Raw genomic sequence first — 21,042 nt, 5'->3', positions numbered from 1 at the left:
TTAAATTGATGCATTAACCCTGCTAGCTAGGTGGTTTACTGACTTTTTAATCCTGGGTTAACTTCGGTCCAAAATGGATGAATAAGGAGCGGAAACACGTAATTGATTTATTTATCTCCGCTTCAATGCATTACATGATAATACTTAGCTTCACTCATTAATGAGGCCAAATCAGAGAGTGAGCGTTTCAGTCTTATTTGAGTTCACTGTGAAGCCTTTATCGTAGGTACGATCCAGGCCCCTGGCGCGGAAATTTCAAAAGTAAATCATAATTGCCGCCATTTTAGCTACGAAATTTTCGTGTGGAGGCCTGGATTATACCTACAAGAAAGGCTTCAGTGTCCGCCATCAAACTTCAAACTTTCGGCGGAGTTAGCGTTCCAGTCTTATTTGAGTTCACTGCATTTGTGACTAATTAATAGACTTACTTACTTACTTAGGCCTGTTGCTCCAAGAGGAGCATTAATTAATTAATAGACCTTTTCGGTAACTACGTCACAAGATTTTAAATGAAATGAAATGGATTTGAAACATCGTAATGGCAATATTTGTCCCGGATGCCATGGTATCAGGTATCTTAGCTGATCATTGTATTTCAAACCTCAAAATCTCGATTCTCCTGTTTGGCAGTGGTACGAGGTTGCTCCTGAATCTAAAATCGATTGTTTTTAATTTGCTTGATTTTATTTCACATCGTTTATCATACAAAATGGCCTTTCCCTCCGAAACTTTCCAAAATTCCATGCACGGAAATTGCAGTTCAATACATCGTTACTGCCCTCACGGCATATAATTTTTCGATTGACAATAAATTATTGCCTTATCGGTTGAAGTTTTGACGCTCGTTTATTTACCAATAGCGTTCTTATATCCAATTTAGTCCTTAAAATATATAATCCTAGGTTAAATATTTTAACCCTGGGTTAACTAACCTTACCACTAATAACCCTGCTGTGAACAACGCAGTTTTAACCGACGTTTAACTAACCTAGGGTTAAAGATTTAATCAGCTTTTGAACAACCGCCCCCCGGTGTTTACCACGATTTTTCAATTTCATTCGTCACCATTAACAAATGGATCTCTCAGTGCTTCGTGAGCGTAAGGTCTATCGTCAATTTTGTGATCAATAAGGCACGACACAAACCTTCTAGCTCTACCATGACCAAGTTTCCACAAATTGACGGGTTTCCCGTGTAGAATATTTCTCATTCGATCTATGCTAGCTCCAAAAGGGTGTTCACCCTTAGTTAAGATAAAGAAAGCAATCATACCCGCCACCTGGACATCCGATTTCTTTTTAAAAGGACCCTTTTCATTTCTGTCGATTGCCTTAATTACTTCCGGTGGCATCCATCCGGGAGTTCCTTTAGCGAATGTAACAACTGTCGTTTTATCGTAATTTAGAACGCGGCTTATTCCAAGATCACCCAATTTCATGCGGCCTTCGATATCAACCAGGACATTTGATGGTTTTAGATCTCTGTGCAATATTCCTTTACCGTGAAGAAATTCAATTCCAGATAGAATCTCCCAAATCATTCGTGGACCATGCTCCTGTAGATAGTCAATACTGCATGCATGAACAAGTTCCCTCAAGGTTTCTTCGCAAAGATCAACAAAAAGATACATGAAGTCATTGTCACGATGAAAATATCGATATTTGACTATAAAAGGAGAGTTGTTTGTGTCAATAAGATTCATGATCTCCTTTTCGTTTTCAATTGTTTTGTCCTCACTTTGTACCAAAATTCTCTTAACTGCAACTTCACTTCCATCCTTCATGAGACCAACATAGACAGAAGAAAAACCACCACCGCCAATTTTGAATTGATTCTTTGCAACAAAAGCCTGTATCGGTATTTCAGTCTATGGGGAAAACACAAAATTGTCAATTGTACGAAACGTGTCGTATCCATCGAAAAACAAGCAAAAGTGCACTTTAAACGTTCAGTTTTGTAGGACTAAAGTTTGCGTAGCATCCTTATTGTTTTTTTTGTGGTTCATATGTGTGAACTTGTGTGTTTAAAAGATAACAATTAATCACAATTCATTGACTATTTTTGACACGTAAACAAACACATGAAATAGTTCATGATTCATACCACAACGCATATGGTAATATGCAGCCGGCCAAAGGCTGGACACAATATCTCAGATATTAAAATAATCGAATCATATATTTTGAAATATCTTCTAACTATTACCTTGCCTAACTCGTTGCAATTCATTGTTTTCAACATGTGAATCTTCTCACGATGTTTTACGGACGTTTTGAGGATATTAGTAATTTCTTCATGACCAAGGTGAGTACTCCATTCAAGAAGACTCAATTGCCTTCCTTCAACAAGAAATGTTCTCGCTCTCCACACAGCAATCTTCTTTTGCAACAAACGATTTACCAAAACAATTGAATTGTTTACAACAGCCATCTTGAGGATATCAATGCCAAGAGTATGAACGCTGGTTTTACTTTTCAGAGTTATGTCAGCGCCCTGTTCAACTAAATACTTGACAATTTCAAATCCACCACCAATGACAGCAACGTGCAAGACTGCCCATCCATCAGCAGAACTCTTTCCTTTTACTTCAACGCCCATTTCAACAAGATATTTTTCTATTTCTAACGTCCCTCTAGAAACAGCACTGTGCAATACAGTCCACCCGTTGTTGTTTTCGCTATTCATATCAGCACCCTTATCAACAAGATATTTCACCATTTCTAGCGTACCTTCAGCAACAGCACCGTGCAGCACTGTCCACCTGCTAGTATCCTTTGCATTTACATCACCACCTTTTCCCACAAGACATTTTACTATTTCCAGCGTACCTTTAGTAACAGCAGCGTGCAGCGCTGTCCAACCGTAAGCACTCTTTCCATTTACATTAGCGCCGTTTTCAAGGAGATATTTCACCATTTCCAGCGTACCATTCGTTACAGCATGATGAAGCACTGTCCAACCATGCACATTCGTTCCATTTACATCAGCGCCGTTTTCAACGAGATATTTCGCCATTTCTGGCATACCATTCGTAACAGCATTGTGAAGCACTGTCCAACCAGAAGCATTCTTACCATTAACATCAGCACCTTTTTCCACGAGATATTTTACTATTTCCAGCGTGCCTTTAGTAACAGCACTTTGAAGCACTGTACTCCCGTCAGTTTTCTCTCCATTTACATCAGCGCCGTTTTGAACAAGATATTCTACCATATCAAGCGTACTATTCGTAACAGCATTGTGAAGCACTGTGCAACCGGCAGTCTTCTTTCCATTCACTTCAGCTTTTTTTTCAACGAGATATTTTACGATTTCTTGGGTACCCTCTGAAACAGCGGCGTTCAGCACTGTCAAAGCGTTAATGCTTTCACCATTTACATCAGCGCCGTTTTCAACAAGATACTTTACAATTTCTAGCGTACCTCTAGTAACAGCGAAGTGCAACACTGTCCACCCGTATGCATTTTTACTATTTACATCGGCTCTGCTTTCAACAAGACATTTCACCATTTCCAGGTTACCATTCGTAACAGCAGCGTGCAGTATAGTCCAACAGTTAGTTTTATTACCATTTACATCAGCGCCTTTTCAACCAGATATTTCACCATTTCTAGTGTACCTTCAGTAACAGCACAGTGCAGCTGTGACCATCTGTCATTATCGTTTCCATTGCATCAGCGCCTTTTTCAACAAGATATTTCACCGTTTCCCATTGTACCTTCAGAAACAGCACAGTGCAGTACTGTACAGCCGTTAGCATTCTTTCCATTCACATCAGCACCTTTTTCAACAAGGTATTCCACCATTTCTAGGGAACCGTTTGCAACAGCAGTGTGCAGCACTGTCCAGCCGGTAGTATTCTTGCCATTTACATCAGCGCCATTTTCTACAAGAAATTTTACCATTTCCAGCGCATTTCCAGTGGTAGGATTGTGCGGCACTCCCCCCTGTTATCTTTCTTACCATTTACATCAGCGCCCTTTTCAACAATATATTTCACTATTTCTTGAGTACTTTTTGTACAAGCACAATGGAGCACTGTCGAACCATTAGAATTTTTGCCATTTACATCAGCCCCTCTTCTGACAAGGTATTCCACTATTTCTAGCGTACCTTTACTACAAGCACTGTGCAGCACTGTCCACCCGTCAGTATCCTTTTCATTTACACCAGCGCCTTTTTCAACAAGATATTTTACGATTTCAAACGTACCTTTAGTGACCGCAATGTGCAGCACTGTGCACCCGTCAGAATCCTTTCCATTTACATCGGCGCCTTCTTCAATAAGATATTTTACTATTTTCAGAGAACCTTCAGTAACAGCAGAGTGCAGCACTGTCCAACCATTAGCCATCTTGCCATTCACATCAGCTCCCTTTTCAACAAGATATTTAAGCATCTCTAGCGTACCTTTAGTAGTAATAGCGCTGTGTAGCACTGTCCACCCGCAAGCATTCTTGCTATTTACATCTGCGCCATTTTCAACAAGATATTTTGCCATTTCCAGTGTACTTTCCAAAACAGCATCGTGAAGCACTGTAGTCTCATCAATACTCTTCCCATTGACATCAGCGCCGTTTTCAACGAGATGTTTTGCAATTTCAGGCGAACCTTCAGTGACGGCGTAGTAGAGCACTGTCCACCCGTTATTTTCCTTACCATTTACATCTGCGCCGTTTTTAATAAGATACTTTATCATTTCTAACGACCCATTAGTAACTGCACTGTGAAGCACAGTCCACCCGTAAGTATCCTTCCCGTTTACATCAGCGCCGTTTTCAACAAGATGTTTCACAATTTCTAGCCTATCTTTATTAACAGCTGAGTGCAGCACTGTCCACCCGTCTGTAAACTTGGTATTCACATCAGCACCGTTTTCTACAAGATATCTAACCATCTCAAGGGTACTTTCTGTGACAGCATCGTGCAGAACTGTCCTCTCATCAACATTTTTTCCATTTACATCAGCGCCTGTTTCAACAAGATATTTTACGACGTCTAGCGCGTCTTCAGTAACAGCGTCGCGCAGCACAGTCCACCCGTCAGTATTCGGGCTATTTGGTTCATCAAAACCTGAATTTATGTCACTCTCCTTGACCTGGGGTGTAATAACATCATCACTTGCAAAAGCTGCCATTTTTGAGTAAAACGTCTACGCTGTTAAACAATTGTGATTTCGTGCAAAGCCACACTCTTTACTGCGCACCCTTAATTAAAAAGCAAAATTAGATCTAGTTTGTAATAACTGATTATTGACCGAGAGTGAAGTCTGTACTTTGAAATATCAGACCGAGGCTCTTTAGTATGGACCGAGGGACGAAGGGGCGAGGTTCATGGAAAAATCCTCGGTCTGATATTTCACAGTACAGATCGAACAAGCGAGGTCGATTATTATATTATGCTAGAAATAAATGCATGCAGCAACCCGTCGCTATTTCAAACCAAGTACACAATTTCCTGAGTTAACCTGACCTAATCTTATATTATGAAATGACACAAAACTCAAATCAGTCTTATTATATTTTATCGAGTATATTATAGCTAATGTTTCCATCATTCAATACAAAAATAATCATAAAGCGAGTGTAAACATTGCCCGTTCAATTTTGCCTCATTATACCATGCCAGCAATTAAGTAACGCTTTAAAATCGAAGTTTCAAACGATTAAAACAGTACAAAATCTTCACAAGACAAGAAAAAACTTCAAATGTAATCTTATTCTGTAATTGCAGTCGACGCCGGTGGCTAAAAGTTTTATACTTTATAAATATAGTCATAGGAACCCCAATAAATATTGTTGAAAGAAAAAGTAAATAGTCCAGTTACGTTGCGAGTTCAGTGACGTCAGTGATCGCGAAGCATATAAATATATAGTTATATATTTATATGCGCTGCTTCGCGATTACTGACGTCACTGAACTCGCAACGTAACTGGACTATTTACTTTTTCTTTCAACAATATTTATTGGGGTTCCTATGATTGCTGCCGCAGCGAGCGAGCCTGAAGCGAGCGAGCAAGGCAGCAGACCTAATCTTTACGTTAGTATTATTATTGTTATGGGAGCTGAAATCTCGATGGATTCGGCTACCACAATGCACTGCTTTCGGGCTTGCAGGCTATTCTTGACTAATAACCATAATGTAATGTGATATTGAATGTGATCATCTTTCACCTTTCGTCTTCCATGTGCTTGTAGTAACACGTTTTCTAATAACCATAATGTAATGTGATCATCTTTCACCTTTCGTCTTCCATGTGCTTGTAGTAACACGTTTTCGTTCGAACTGAAATACGATTATATGAGGTGAGTTTTGCGTTTATATGCTTACAATATTGTTTTACTTGTGTTAATTTGTGTGCTTTTGATATACGAAGTACCTGATTTGTGTGTTTCTAGATATTTTGAGAATTGTGTATTTTGTGTTGTCCTATAAAATAAAGCATGGCCTGGGCAAATGGCCAACGCCGGATATAAAAAAAAATCCCTCAATCCTAGCTAAAGATTGAGCATCTAGGCTTCTGTGTACGTTACCAATGTTTAATACTACGTTCTTATTCTTATCTTGTGTTAGGAAGTGCCCTTTTAGTGATAATTTTGGGCAAAAATATACTCTGATTTTATATTCCATTTTAGCATTACCATCTAGGCTTCTGTGTATGTGCCCAATGCGAAGTACCTGATTTGTGTGTTTCTAGATATTTTGTGAATTGTGTATATTTTGTGTTTCTCCGTCGATGGCGAACAATATAAAATTTTTAATCCATCTCAATCCTAGCTAAACTATGACCATCTAACCTTCGGTGTACAGTACGCCCCCAATGACCAATGTGAAGACGAAGTACCTGATTTGTGTGTTTCTAGATATTTTGTGAATAATCCTAGCTAAACTATGACCATCTAGGCTTCTGTGTACGTCCCCAATGCGAAGACGAAGTACCTGATTTGTGTGTTTCTAGATATTTTGTGAATTGTGTATTTTGTGTTGTGTTATAAATAAAGCATGGCCTGGGCAAATGGCGAACGATATAAAAAAAATTAAATTAGTCCCTCTCAATCCTAGCTAAAAGTTGAGCATCTAGGCTTCTGTGTACGACTGTACGTTACCAATGTTTAATACTACGTTCTTATTCTTGTGTTAGGAAGTGCCCTTTTAGGCTATGGGATATGGTGTGTCTTGTTCAAGGACGAGGAGGGAAAGTCTAGCACAACCCTTCTTTTGTTTGATGACAAGTTGCAACAACTTTTTGAGATCTTCAAGGAAGACAGTACCACCCCAGAGTTGGATTTCAACTCCATTGACGATGATATGTTAATAGAGGTTTTGCTAACAGTTAATGCAAATCTTTTTATAACACCAAGAGAAATGTTGTCTCAGTCTCAAGAAAATAACGCTGCCAAGTAAACATGAGTGACTATATAATGGCAGTCAGTAGACCAATTGACTGCAAACATTATAACATTTCGTCCTAATATAGTTCTGTTCTGTTTTGTTTTGATATTAATGAAACTGTTATAACGCCAAGAGATGTTTACATCTGAATTTCAACAAAAGAACGCAAAGAATAGTTGAAGTGACTATATGATGGCAGAGACGTATAGACTGCAAAACTGTAACATTTAGTTTTAATATAATTTTGCTCTGTTTTGATATTATTAAAGTGTTCATTTTGTTCATGATTTCTTATCAGTTGAAAATATAAAGCCTGGTTCACACCAGTGAGATCAGCACAAGCAGAAATAAAACTTTCCCTCTAAGGCTCGAAGACAAAGAGACATATGTCTCGTTCTGGCTTAGCCTTACCTTAATCCTTATGCTTAGAGGCTTTTATAAATATTGAAAATTTCTGAATAATGCTATACCAAGGCAGCATTTAGTACCCTGTGGGTAAACTAGTATAGTGTGTATTTTTGATACCAAAATTCAAATTACACTTTCATAAACAATTTTTGAAGTTAAAGCAAAGGTGTAATAGCCTTTCACAGGTTTAGGCGTTTGCATAAAAGGCTGAAAATTATACAAAGGTGAAAATTTAACAAATAAACGGCATACAAAGCTGAGAAGTATAAAAATACAGCTCATCCTTACGGCGAAACAAATACGAAATAAACAAAGTAAACCCGTACCCTTTGAAAAAATTTATAAGCTTGCAGATTATGAATTATTCCTTTTACACGGCTTTATCTTGCCCGTATCCATGTTCATCTTTGCTATCTATCTGTCATGCTTCATGTATCTTTTTTCTTCTCGCTGTATTTTCTTTGCACAAAGTTTATTTATGAAACGCTTTTACAAAAATGTTAAATTGCTGACGCTCTCATTGAAATACAAACTTTCTGTCTTAGCCAATCAGAACGTTCGTTGATTACCAGACGTTACTCGCGCATGCGCATAACATACAAAACCACTCAACGTCGACCGTCCATGACATAGAATCTGGACAACTTTGGGTTCGCCTATGTTCTACCGGGTTCCGGGTGTAATTCCTAATCTCCGAGCGGAATTAGTACCCTCGCAGGCGCTCCGCGCCCGCTCGGGGATCATTATTATATGGCTTTTAAGAATCCTCTATTCTGATTCGTTAACGAGCGGTCCGTAAAACCCATATCCGGACCGTAGTGTTATATGCCGTGATGGTCAGTAAATGACACGGATTCTTCTCGATTAAACGTGTAATTTTATAATATAAATACTCGCCATTTTGGCTTCGTTAACAGCCACCACCGAGCTGTAGGAGCCTGGTATTTAACCTAACGCTAACTATATCACATACACCAAATGGTACTAAATCCCATACATTACATCCCTCCTTTTCCAGAAAAAGTTTCTATCTCTTTTTGAGTTCATTTTAAAGTTTTGTTCTCTTTTTTTTTCAAAGTTTAAGATTGTCCTAAAAGTTCATCATTTCAAATGTACTTATTTATCATACAACATAACTAGAAATTACAATATCCTACTAACTAGAAGTAATTTCAATGTTCATAATCGTTTAAATAACTAGGTTTCTTTTTAATCCTTTCTGATCGTCTTAACGGAACGTTTTTCTTAGCGATACTCGCCTGTACTACTCCGATTGTCCCTCCCTCTTCTGGAATTCTTCTGTCTTCACCTGCTGTTCCTTGCTGCGTTGACACGAAATCTCGCACCTCTGTCTCAATGGTCGTTTGTTGAATATCGTTATTTCCTATACTGGTAGGTGACTCCACTTGTTCCGTATCAATTTCTGACTGACACTCTCCTTCAAAATCTTCTAGAAACTTTTTACAATGTGAGGTCGTGAATATTGTACTCCATCTTTCGATTGGGACTACCAAACTATTCCCATGTTTCCTCACCACTGTAAAAGGAACAGGATTGAATCGGGTTGAGAATTTATTCCTTCTCTCTTGCTGAACCAAGACTTTATCCCTGGAAAATATCGGAGTAACAAGCCCTTCGTTTGTCATCAGCATACTCTTTACTTTTATTCTTCTGCTCATGATCTCGATCTTCCAGATCAACGTACACATCCCGAAGTTCTGGCAAACGCGTTCGTATTTCCGGCCCAAACAACAACTCTGCAGGGCTCACTCCCGTAGTGGGATGGGGTAAACTACGATGAGAGGACAGATATACATTTATTTCTTTCCTCCAATCTTTCTTCTCTGCCTGTGCGATCTGGATTCTCTTCAACAGTGACCGATCTTGTCGTTCCACCTCGCCGTTTGCTTTGGGCCACTTCGCAGTAACTCTTCGGTGTCGAATTCTTTGATAATCCATATATGCTTTGAACTCAGAAGAGATAAATTGAGGTCCGTTATCTGATGTAATACTTTCTGGAAGACCACATCTACAAAAGATTTCTTCAAGACTCTCGATTATCTTATCAGTAACAGTTGATCTCATGATAACAACCTCGTAATAACGACTGTAATAATCGATAATAACCAATATTGATTCTCCTGTCGGCAAAGGTCCTAACAGGTCAACAGCTAAAACTCTCCATGGGCAACTAGGAAGAGTAGTTGTTCTAATGGGTTCCACAAAATCAGGTCGACTAACCAATTGTCACCCATGGCACGCCTTACAATACTTCTCTGCATCCTTTTCCATTCCTGGCCACCAAACTTTACTTCGAAGCTTTTGTTTGGTTCCCACAATACAGAGATGCCCCTCGTGAGCCAAACTCAGCACCTTAGGTCTCAATTTCCTCGGGATAACCACTCTAGTTCCCCTCAGTACCAGTTGACCAATTACACATAACTCATCACAACACGGAATGTATTGTTTGTAGGCCATTTTGTCCCATGAACTATCATTTATAGACTTTCTGACCGTCGCAAGTTCTTCGATATCCGCAGAGGCCTCTTCAACTTCTTGAGTTGTCATCACGCTAGCGTCGCCATCACTGTTACGAACCGCACATAACTTTCAACTTCTTCTTCATACTCGCTGAAGGTTTGACGGCCATTTATCAATCTTGATAGCGGATCAGCAATATTCTTTGATCCCGGGGCATATTTTACTTTAAATTGCTATGGTTGCATTCGCAGCACCCACCGCTCTATACGTGCACAAGGCTTCGATTTTGGCCGATAGATGACCTCTAACGGCTTGTGATCTGTGATCAATTCAAATCGAATCCCATATACATACTGGTGGAACTTCTCACAGGCCCATACCAGAGCCAAAGCCTCTTTCTCGGTCTGCGAATATCTCTTTTCGGTTTCAGTAAGGCTGCGACTTGCGTAGCTTACGACTCGTGGACCATCTTTCTGGGTCTGTGTCAACACCGCCCCTAATCCAACTGGACTTGCATCAGCAACTACTTGAGTTGGTGCATCTTTGTCAAAATAACCAAGTGTTGTGGAACTTGATAACAGATTCTTTAACTCTTGAAATGATTTATTTTGCTTCGGCCCAAAACTAAATGGTACTCCCTTCTTTGTCAGACATCTTAAGGGTTCTGATACTTCCCCCACTTAAAATCAAGCTTACTAAAGACACTGCTTCCATTCATGCCTTGTGTAATCTCATCAACTGTGGGAATGGGATGCCTTTCACGCATAACAGCCTCGTTTGCTCTGCGCATATATCAACGCAAAGTCTTATCTCCCCGTTTGGTTTCGGAACTACAGTATTACCCATGATGTTGGACCTTCCACTGGTTCAATAATATCTAGATTTATTAGTTCATTAATCTTTTCTTCAACTTTGGGTCGCAAACTGAACGGAATCCTTCGAACTGGCTGGGCTACTGGCTTTACTGCTGAATTAATATGAAGTTGTACTGTCCGACCTTTCAACTTACTAACGGCTTTAAAAACTTCTGGATATTTCGTCTGAATCATTTCTTCGACATTCTGTGGTTTTGACCTCACTGAAGCAATATCCATGCCCATCTTTAGAACTCCAAGTTTCATGGCTGTATCTTTACAAAGGAGTGACTCTCCTTTCCCAGAGATGACACAAATCTCTGCATCAGAGGTACGATGACCAACAGAAACTTTGCAATTAAATGTCCCAATTATCTCCAATGGTTCCTGTGAAGCATAGGTATAAAGTTTCTTTTCTGAACGAGTTGACGTACACACGACTCGGTTCTTTTTCAGCCATTCCCAAGTTTGCCTATCAACGATGTTAACACTGGCACCAGAGTCAATAATCATATACAATGGACATCCTCCAACTCTAACTTCAGCCTGGTATTTAACCTAAAGCTAACTATATCACATACACCAAATGGTACTAAATCCCATACATTACACGTAGTCCGTATATTTTGTATCTGGACCAGTATCCCGGATGTCTCATCCACCTCATGCAAATAATAAACTGATTATTGACCATGCTTGTTTGATTTGATATTTCACACGGACTTCACGCTCGGTCAATGATCAGTTTAAAATATTTCTAAAATGAGAATATTGAGCAAAATGAGTTCTTTTTCAGACTGTGTAAATTTTCCTTGCACAAGTTCTGACAGGGATCAGCAAAAAGTTTGGCATGTCCTGAATGCTTTATTTAAAATTTTTACGCCTGGCTCGAGATTGCTTTTTGCGATCTAAAAGGGTTTCATTGTACTACAGGCGTAGAACTCCTCTACGTTTTTTTTGCATTTGAAAGTTTACGGCGCATTCTATATTACATACACATATAATATATTTAACGATTAATGCACTCTGTGAGGCGAAGCCTCGTGCAGTATTGAATTTCGAGTTCCTTGTTTGTGAACGAGTGCATGTAAAACCCGATAATGCACAAACAAAGAGTGCTTTAATGCTCTTAATATTCATTTTGAGTAAACTCGTAAAGACTTTGTATCATTATTAAAGTTAACTAAACAACACATGCTTATCTTTAAATACTAAAACATCCCAAGCGGTTTCCCGTTTAGTATTTTTCGGTGTGGATTCAGCTATAATTACATTATTTTCCTCTTCGTTCTCTTCGCTAAGTTCGGCAAATTTTTTGTTTGTTGCCGCCATTTTGGTAGTGCAATAAATCCTATAACGGCACTGCCGTGGCGTTGTTGTTATATAGCATTTACTCACATGGTACAAATCGACCAATCAGAACGTAAGTTTACAAAAAACGAATATTAATAAACTTTACAAACTATAATGACTTCTTGAGTTATATCTGTAATGCAATTATTTTTCCTCTGTTGCTCTCCCCCCGTTTTTTTATGTGGTTTATTTGTATGTAGTATGCATATGCTGCATAATGCATATCTAATAATATCTTTTTAGTTTATCTTTCTGCTTATATTGGAAATTTTAGAAACGTTTTCGATTAGAAAAGATCGGGGAATCCCCCGACAAAGGCTATATACTTTTTGCTTATAAGTAAAAATTATGTTGTTCGTAACGTTTAAAGGATGTGAAAGAGTGTACGTTTACTCCAACTGAAAATGCTCTTTTTTCATGTACTACCGACCGGGATTTATACTACAATGATGATAGCGTTGTACGCAAGAGCTATAATTATTATAGTTATCTATAATATAATAATAATAAACAATTATTGAATGAGGTTGAGCAGGATATGAGGAATTATTAAGGCCGAGGTTTGTGTTATCTGCCGAAGCCGAAGGCTGAGGCGGATAACACAAACCGAGGCCTTGATAATTCCTCATATCCTGCGAGAACCGAATTCAATAATTGTTTTATTATTTATTTGCAAAAATTTTGGGCTTAGACTAAACGCTTGCGTTGTAGACAAGGAGACGCAAGCTGCTGAAAATTGAACAACAATAGCAGTGTTCCGAATTATGAATAAACCAATCAGACGAGAAAAGAATAATTCTTAATACTGTTCAGTGTCAGATTTCAAGGTCGCAACTGAACATAAACACATCAAATCAAACAAATTTATTTCAATTCACATAAATAAGCGTTTGAAATTGCGCTTCGAAATTTTCACACAAATAAATTATTTGAGATTCACAGGTCATGAACCTCGTTATTTTACACTTCAAATCATGTAGAATATTTATATGAAAATACAAATGTTTGGAAAACTAGAGTTCTGAAATTGTCCTAACACAAGTTCAAATGAAACATTCCAGTTTATAAACATTTTAGTTGAACTGAACTTGACAGTTGTAAAAATTGAACTGTTTTGATGTTTGTGTAGTCGTTTGGATGCAGAAATCCCGCAAAATTGATTCCTCTTGTGAGTTTGTTAAAAGAAGCTCAGTTTCATCTTCATTCACAGAAGTCAGGGCAGACATGTTAGTGTTTTTATCATTACGAGTCGGAGTCTCAGCTACGTAATGTTCGCTGGAATCAATTACAGAAGACAAGCAACCGGCCATTTTGCTCTTTGTTAAATCGTCAGTTTTAGTGTAGCTCTTTAAACTGCTTTCACTCCTGTGACCGCTTACTGACATAATGTGTCTGGCTTCATAGCCATTTCTGTCGAGGATAGTAATTGTTGTTGCTCGAATCGAATGGTTGGTATATTCAACAGAAAGCTTTGCTTGTTTTGACAACGCTTTCATCTTCTTGCCAAGTGTGTTTTGCCCGACGACCATATTGTCATACCAAATTACCCGCTCAACAGGACAATTATACTTCGGCCTTTGGAAAAGAAACTCGTTGACGGGGTTAAGATGATTTAAATATTTCTCGAACGAATGCACAGGGCAGTAAGGACTGCCATTGGCAACCATCATTCCCCCTTCTTCAGCTTGAGCGTCGTTTACGCGGTGGTTTTTCGTGAGTTCGTCTGTTTTTTTTACAACACATCGCTGTCCTTGTGGGTTCGTTATAATAACGAAATCGTCTTTCTTCAGGTCGCGAAGATTCTGTCTTCCTCGACGACAGAAGAAGAACATAATCTCAAAGAATACTTTGTTTTGGAGAGTGGCTGGACTGTCTGTATTGAAAACGCCGCTTTCATAGAGTTTCTTGATATCTTCGTCGGCTATTGGTGGTTTGTGTTCTGTTTTGGCAAGTCCTCGTTTCTTTAAAGCTACGCATTGGGCCTCGTACACTTTGTTTGCTTCGTCAAATTCTTTGTCTTTGATGATGTCGTTGTTGAAAAGAGACTTAAAGTATCTATTCAGTCCAAACCTTATTGAACACAGCGAATTTTTTGTGTATTCCGACCCATCTTTTTTTCTCACTTCAGCGTTGAAGCACTTGAGAACTGAAGCAAGTTCTTCGCTATTTTGTGGATGGCGAAGCCTCTTTTCTTGTAAATAGTCTTCAAAGATCATTTTGCTGCCTTTGGTAGCTCTTTTTGTGTTTTTTGAGTCTTTTTCTTCCAGCAATTATTTAATTTCATCTTCCCCAAGGTCAGCGAACCTTTCCTTTGATGAAGCCATTCGTATTTTCCCGCTTTTAGGTTTTGGCACAAGCCGCATAAATTAGCGTGACGTCATACCGTGCAATAATTTTTTTCATATCTGACGAAGTGACGTCAAACGTGCAATAATTTTTTTCATATCCGACGAAGTGACGTCACTGTCCAAATTTGGGCAGCTGCCGAGCGGATATGACGATTTCGCCAACAGCTGCTGGCCAATCAAAACTCTTGACTCATTTTCAATAAATAATAATCATTATTATAATTATCTATATTATCCATAATTATTATAATTATATAATATCTTCTTGCACAAAATCAAACTGGCTTGATTCTGTGCGACGTGTCGCCGTGACAAATTTTCATCGGAGCAGGAACGTTTTGGCTTCAATTTCCCTGTTCAGTCGATGAAATTCGTCGCGTTAAATAGTGCTGTTAAATAGTGCTGTTTTTAATTATCAATAATATTAAAAGGTGTAACGCGTTTTTCACAAAAGTATCAATTACTGGTCATTTGACAGTTGTAATTAATTGTTAAAAATCATTGCCTAGCTTTTGAAATGCCTCAGTCTTAACCGAAATCGATGAGCTGGTCGCCATCTCGGGTTTCTCTCATGTGTGATTTTGATGACGCCACAAGCGTGATTAAGGTGGTGCACTACAAAAAATTTTTTCTTTAATTTTGAGAAATATAAAAATCTGTTCATGCAATATTGCAAGTCAAGTTGCTGCGAATGAAAAAATACTTCTATATGAATCTTAAATCACCATAGTTACCAAGACCAGACATGCCCAATGGTGGGAAATGGACGAATTTTGTAAACACGATAACTAACTAGGTTTTAAAGCTAGAACAACGGAATTGGTTTTATTTCGTTGTAAGCTGGAGCTAAGTCTCGGAGCTGAACTTCGAATAAATAAAACTTGTCCAGTATTAAACGTTTTGCCGGCTGGAAACATAAAACTTCTACGATCTATCTAAAGTAAACAGTCGCTATTTTATTTAGACTGAACGGAATGCAACACTTTTAGGTTCATTGTCTCTAAAGTCAACCATAAAAATTTATCAAGTTAGTTTGATAAGAAAAGCGACGAAAATGTTTTGCATATATTCATAAATTATAGAGAACAATACAAAACTGTGTAGAACAATGACGTGACCATAGAATAAGTCAATCAAGCCGTTTTGCTTGCTTCGGGGAAAACCCTAACTTAATAAAACTTTTTGATTAATTCTCGCGTTCTTTGTATATTTTTTGGAGAAAAAATATTCAGGATCGCTCAGGGATACATTAAAGTTTGCATCCCTTGGAATTTTTAGAACAAAATAAACGACCACCTTTAAAATATAAAAGTACTCTTAGATAGCTATATATGTGGTTTAAGGTGTTCTTTCAAATGAAGTAAACTAAATCTTCATTGCCAATACCCTTTAAAAACAAAGAAATTTAATTCGGTTTAATTTAAATAATGAGTCTCATTTCCGCTTTTAAAGATATAGCTCCTCTTACAGGATTTAATTTTTTTGACATGTGTCATTATTCGAATATCAACGGCAAACTACAACTGAGGACGTATTTCTTCATTGAGTTGGCAGCTATCTTTAAAATAGGGAACCAGGGAACTGGGGAACCGACTAGGAACAGGGCAACAGGGAACAAGAGAACGAAGGAACCAGCGACGAGAAGCGGGGGAATTCCCCGGTGCTTCTGTTTCCAGTTCTTCCGCTCCCAAGTTCCCCCATTCCCCTGTTCCACAGTCCTTGCCTCCCACGTTCCTCCTTTCCCCTGTTCCCCGGTTCTCCCGTTCCTCGGTTCCTTGGTTCCCCTGTCCCCAGTTCCCCGGTCACCCTATTTTAAAGATAGCGAAATTTGCTGAAGATACTCGGATACTTCCAAGTTTGATAGGCATGTATTAGTATATCATTGAATATTCGTCATAAAGTTGCCAAACTTAGGATTTTTAGGTATTAGTAAGTAGTACGCTTGACGATTATTGGGCTACTATGCTTCTACCTTGGGTTGTATTCCAGACATCGTATTGGCCTCTAATGTTGGTAATTCTAAAGTCACTGCATGATAAAAATTCGCGTAGTGTGGCAGTCATTCAGGCCTGTGTTAATCAAAATAATTAAACATACGAAAATGCACAATACCTCGCAAAAATCTGTTACTCGATCAGCGAATGATTTCTAGTCGCTTCATGGTTCTGAATGGAGCGAATTACTATGATGAGGAAAAGACATTTGTTAATTTCCTTCCTTTGGTAGTTTAAATATGAACTACAACATCGACGATACACCATTCGAAAATAAGCTCACAAATATTTGAAATAAAGATCTTTGTAATCTTCGTTTCGTCGATACCTAAGGAGGTCGAGTATCGTCATTGTTATGAACCAATCATCTTCTAGAATTGCAGTAGTGCCCACTCAAAACAACTTACCAAAAACAGAAATACACCTCAGGAACGATGAAGTTTCCCACCATTATTTAGCTACTTTGACCAGAATACTTAAATATTATAATCAACTAATTGCAATTAAACATAACGCCGCGGCGCTTATTGGAAATATTGATTTAAAGACAGCTTATTTGACAGCGGCGCTTATTCGGCAGCGGCGCTTATTTCAAAGTGAGCAAATAGATTATTTTTCTGAAGGCCGATGAATCGAATAAACTTTTGGTAGAGGTTACAGAAAAAAAAAAGGGTGAAGTTGGGCTGGTGATTCACGCTAAGTTCACAGCATATACGGCGAATCGACGACATGCCCAAGTGTTAGACACGGAGTTAATTAGGAAGAAGGAAAATTTTACACTATATATCAGAACTGTCATAATTATGAGCCCGGTTGTAAAAGATATTCGACAATAAAACTTTAAAGTTTCAATACTGGCCGTCGTTCTCAATAGTTTAAATGTTAGGATTAACGCATTTAAATAAAGAATCGTTTATTTCTACATTTCTTAGCGTTTATTTATATCTTTCTAAATAGGCGCCGCGGCGCTTATTCAACAGCGGCGCTTGTTAAATTTTTTTATTGAGGTGTGGCGCTTATTCGACAGCGGCGCCTAATCGATCATATACGGTAATGGTAACGTTTAATCCCCCTGAACAGGAAAAGAAAATAGCTCAACCGAGAAGAAAATTCTGATGTTCGCCCGATTTGACGATAACTACAAATCTGGATAACTATTCTTCTTCAAAGAAGAATGATAAATCGTGCTTAGATTGAAATATTTCGCTCTAAGACTCTTTATAATCGACAAGGATATCTGTTTTATTGTTGACTTGCCCGTAGGGCTCATTTTGCTCTTGCAATTTTTGCTGCAATGTGAGATGTAGTCCTGTCGTGACTGCTCCGGGGCAATATTAATTTGCACCGTTCGGTGTGACCTAATCGTTTTGTAACTTACGGAGATACCTGTAGAGAGGAGTGGGGGGGGGGCGCATATTCAGGAGGCGCCACCATGCTGGGTTAGCGCTAAACGGGATAATTTGTGAAATTTTAAACCTTTTGATCGTCTCAAAAAGCTTTTGAGTATCACACCTACTTCTTTCCGTAAGCCGTCACATGATAGTCTAAAGGTGGGGTGCTATATTACTTGATGGTCGGCGAATGCGTACGATTTTTATGCACAAGTTGCAAAGGATCGCAAAACGAACGAGTGAGCGTAGCGCCACGTAGCACAACGACACGTTTTTAATATACAAAAAAACAGCGAGCAACAAAAATCTAAATTTTATGTATCAAAACATATTTATTACCCTTCAGTTTCTTTGTAATTTTGTTAAATAGAATTTAGATATTCTTTCTGAAAGATTTTATAATTTGCTTAATGTGAAAATGTCTTGAATTTGAGAATCATGTTTTTTGCAGTCCGTGGAAGTTATTTGTCCAAATGCATTAAAGATGAGCGGACTTGGATCTCTTACTGATTGCAATACTAGGTCATTCTGCCTCGAGTAATGCTTAACTTTAGCGAACACCTCTTCGATTGGATTAAGGTCAGGACTATATGGTGGTAGAAAACGAACCAAGGCCCCAGAGTTGTACACCTGATCGAAAACATCTTGAACGTGATGCGCTGGCTGGTTATCTGTTTAAATGTATTTATTATTAAATAATAAAGGAAGTTAATGTTATACGGGTCTTCGTATCGTAGTGTCGCGGGTCCTAGGACGCTTGTCCGGTTGGCTACTTGCCCCCTCCGGTGAGTACAAATATGAGCCCAGTTTGCCTGATCGAGTTGTTAGTTGCTTGCGTGACCCATCCCGCCCCTTTCCCTAACGACTTCACGCGATGTTGTGAACTCTACGGGAGAAGCGTCTTATTAATCTCGCTGGGGTTTGTTTTTTTTTTGTTAGTTTGTTTTGCAGGATTAAGCACAGTTCTTTTCACACCCGTTTTGGTCGTGGAATGGGTGTTTGGGGTAAAGGTAAATTCATTAATGATCGCCACATTTACAGGTATTTTTTTTTTGTTTTGTGTGTGTGTGTACTTTGATGTTCGTATCGTTTATTCCACGGTTTCACTTCAGTGACTCACGTGTGACAGTTGATCACGGGATGGAGGAGGTACCGTTAAAATAGCATGGTTCGTTGAGTTATTATCTGCGCCGAAAACAGCAAACTCAAAAGAAACACCGTTTCACCCCTAGCCCGACCGTTTCGCTCGGATACCGTCTCCATCCCTACCGATCGGCAGCGGGCAAAAATATAGTGTAAGAGCTGGTGTGCTATCGTACTGATGTGAGCCTTAGGATCCGTTAGAACGTTAAATATACCATTATCATAAACATTTACGTGCAAATTAGAATACGCTTGGAAATAATATGTAAAATTTGATATATTACACAAATTTGCTTATCCATGACGATAACGGACTGCAGGTTTTCCCCGTCAAATGGATTCATTACGGGTAGGAGCTGCTCGTGTAGAAACTGTGAAAACGAGCGTGCATTAAATTTTTCTTCGGGATTTTTCATGAGGCGGATGCCAATAATTCCTTCACTTGAGATTGCCGCAATTGCAGAATAATGCGGTGCTCGTCGTGAATAGCTGTAATCGCTAACAACAGGTCTCGTTCCTCGAGCACTCTATCCATATTGCCGAGCTATTCGCTTGTCCTGTACAGTAAAGACGAATGAAAGAACATTGAATAAGAGATACCCTGTGCTGTGACTTTTAAATAAAAGGAAATAAAATGCTGTCTTATACATAAAATGCCTGTTTCTTTTCCCGCTATGCTAATATTTTAGTGTTCACTGACTGTGAAAACAGTAAATTTCTAAAGGCATGAATAATTATAATAACTCGAAATTTACGTAGCGGTACAAAATCGTCAGGCTGGCTACGCCACTGGAGCAGTGTATCTTCAATCTGCAGCCACTTTCATAATTTTCTGTTTATGCATGTTATGAAACTTCAAGAGGTCTAAATTCAATAGGCTAATCAGGAGTAATTGAGTCTATGGAGGGATGAATATTATTCATTTAATAGATAACTTTCACCGTAGCACGAGAACGAACGAATAGCTTCATTAATATCATTAATATCATTAACGCGACGAAAGAATTGTGAAATCCTCATTCCCCAGAGGTTGGCTTTTGTTATGTGATCAAATGAAAATAAGCACAGCTGTTAAAGCATGGACATCAGTACACATAGCCAAAAATTGCATGACAAATCAGCCTGGCATTCAATTATAAATAGTGCATGTTAATGTGTTATACAGCGATAAATACTTCTATAGGGCCAGTTGTAAATAAGCTTATGTATAGTTAGTAGGGTTAACCATAGATACGTGGTAACGTCAAAAATAGCGTGTACGTGGTTTGGCAACAAGAAGAACTATGAAGATAGTAATTTAATATGCCAAAGGCATTCAAAGTTAAATAATGCATATTACTCAGATTTATTCGGTACACATGCAATGGCCCATTCTATTGTCTCCTGTTGTCGGTATTCTCGTTCGTATTTGTCTTATCTCGTTCATATGTGCATAAAGAGCATAAAATTCTATGCACAAGTAATTAAAATTCCTGCATATTCGTTCGTTCTCGTTCTACGGTGAAAGTTATCTAATAAGACAAGGGGTCCATGGGTGCAATTAATATATTGAAAACTTTTATAGCCCATTGAGGTACAATTAAGCTGATACCTTAATGAAAAGTATATTATGATACTTATGCAAGTATGACTCATGGTTGAAACTATATTCTTGCACTTAGTCAGCTGCCAAGCATC

At 38.5% G+C, this 21,042-nt stretch overlaps 2 protein-coding genes and 1 long non-coding RNA gene across 3 annotated transcripts; 1 reads left to right on the top strand and 2 right to left on the bottom strand.

Moving 5' to 3' along the window:
• Positions 1-1,054: 1,054 nt before the first annotated feature.
• Positions 1,055-5,137, bottom strand: LOC114539362 (ankyrin-3-like). Its single transcript, XM_028559987.1, has 4 exons — positions 3,964-5,137; positions 3,719-3,922; positions 2,206-3,584; positions 1,055-1,867 (listed from the first exon to the last, which is right to left on the bottom strand). The coding sequence occupies exons 1-4, from the start codon at positions 5,135-5,137 to the stop codon at positions 1,055-1,057; spliced, it is 3,570 nt and encodes a 1,189-aa protein (XP_028415788.1).
• Positions 5,138-6,153: 1,016 nt separating this feature from the next.
• LOC114539352 lies at positions 6,154-7,680 on the top strand. Its single transcript, XR_003688870.1, has 2 exons — positions 6,154-6,306; positions 7,143-7,680. It is a non-coding gene; the product is annotated as an uncharacterized LOC114539352 (long non-coding RNA).
• Positions 7,681-13,562: 5,882 nt separating this feature from the next.
• On the bottom strand, positions 13,563-14,705 carry LOC114539361. The gene has a single exon (XM_028559986.1). It carries the CDS (start codon positions 14,703-14,705, stop codon positions 13,563-13,565), a length of 1,143 nt encoding a protein of 380 aa, XP_028415787.1.
• Positions 14,706-21,042: the final 6,337 nt, after the last annotated feature.

The sequence above is a fragment of the Dendronephthya gigantea genome, unplaced genomic scaffold (genome assembly GCF_004324835.1).
Source record: "Dendronephthya gigantea isolate DGI-Jeju-01 unplaced genomic scaffold, DenGig_1.0 000200F, whole genome shotgun sequence".
NCBI classification, from domain to species: domain Eukaryota; kingdom Metazoa; phylum Cnidaria; class Anthozoa; order Malacalcyonacea; family Nephtheidae; genus Dendronephthya; species Dendronephthya gigantea.
The sequence above is the reverse complement of the archived record's forward strand: the minus strand, read 5'-3'. Positions and strand labels throughout refer to the sequence as shown.

What these genes read in the sequence shown, in the direction of transcription:
- LOC114539362 (XM_028559987.1), bottom strand. Translation starts at nt 5,137, where the DNA reads ATGGCAGCTTTTGCAAGTGATGATGTTATTACACCCCAGGTCAAGGAG. An exon ending in AAAGGGCGCTGATGTAAATG is followed by an intron (nt 3,923 to 3,963) that starts GTAAGAAAGATA and finishes ACAATCCTACCA; the next exon opens with CTGGAAATGCGCTGGAAATG. An exon ending in ATTGCAACGAGTTAGGCAAG is followed by an intron (nt 1,868 to 2,205) that starts GTAATAGTTAGA and finishes TTTTCCCCATAG; the next exon opens with ACTGAAATACCGATACAGGC.
- LOC114539361 (XM_028559986.1), bottom strand. Translation starts at nt 14,705, where the DNA reads ATGATCTTTGAAGACTATTTACAAGAAAAGAGGCTTCGCCATCCACAA.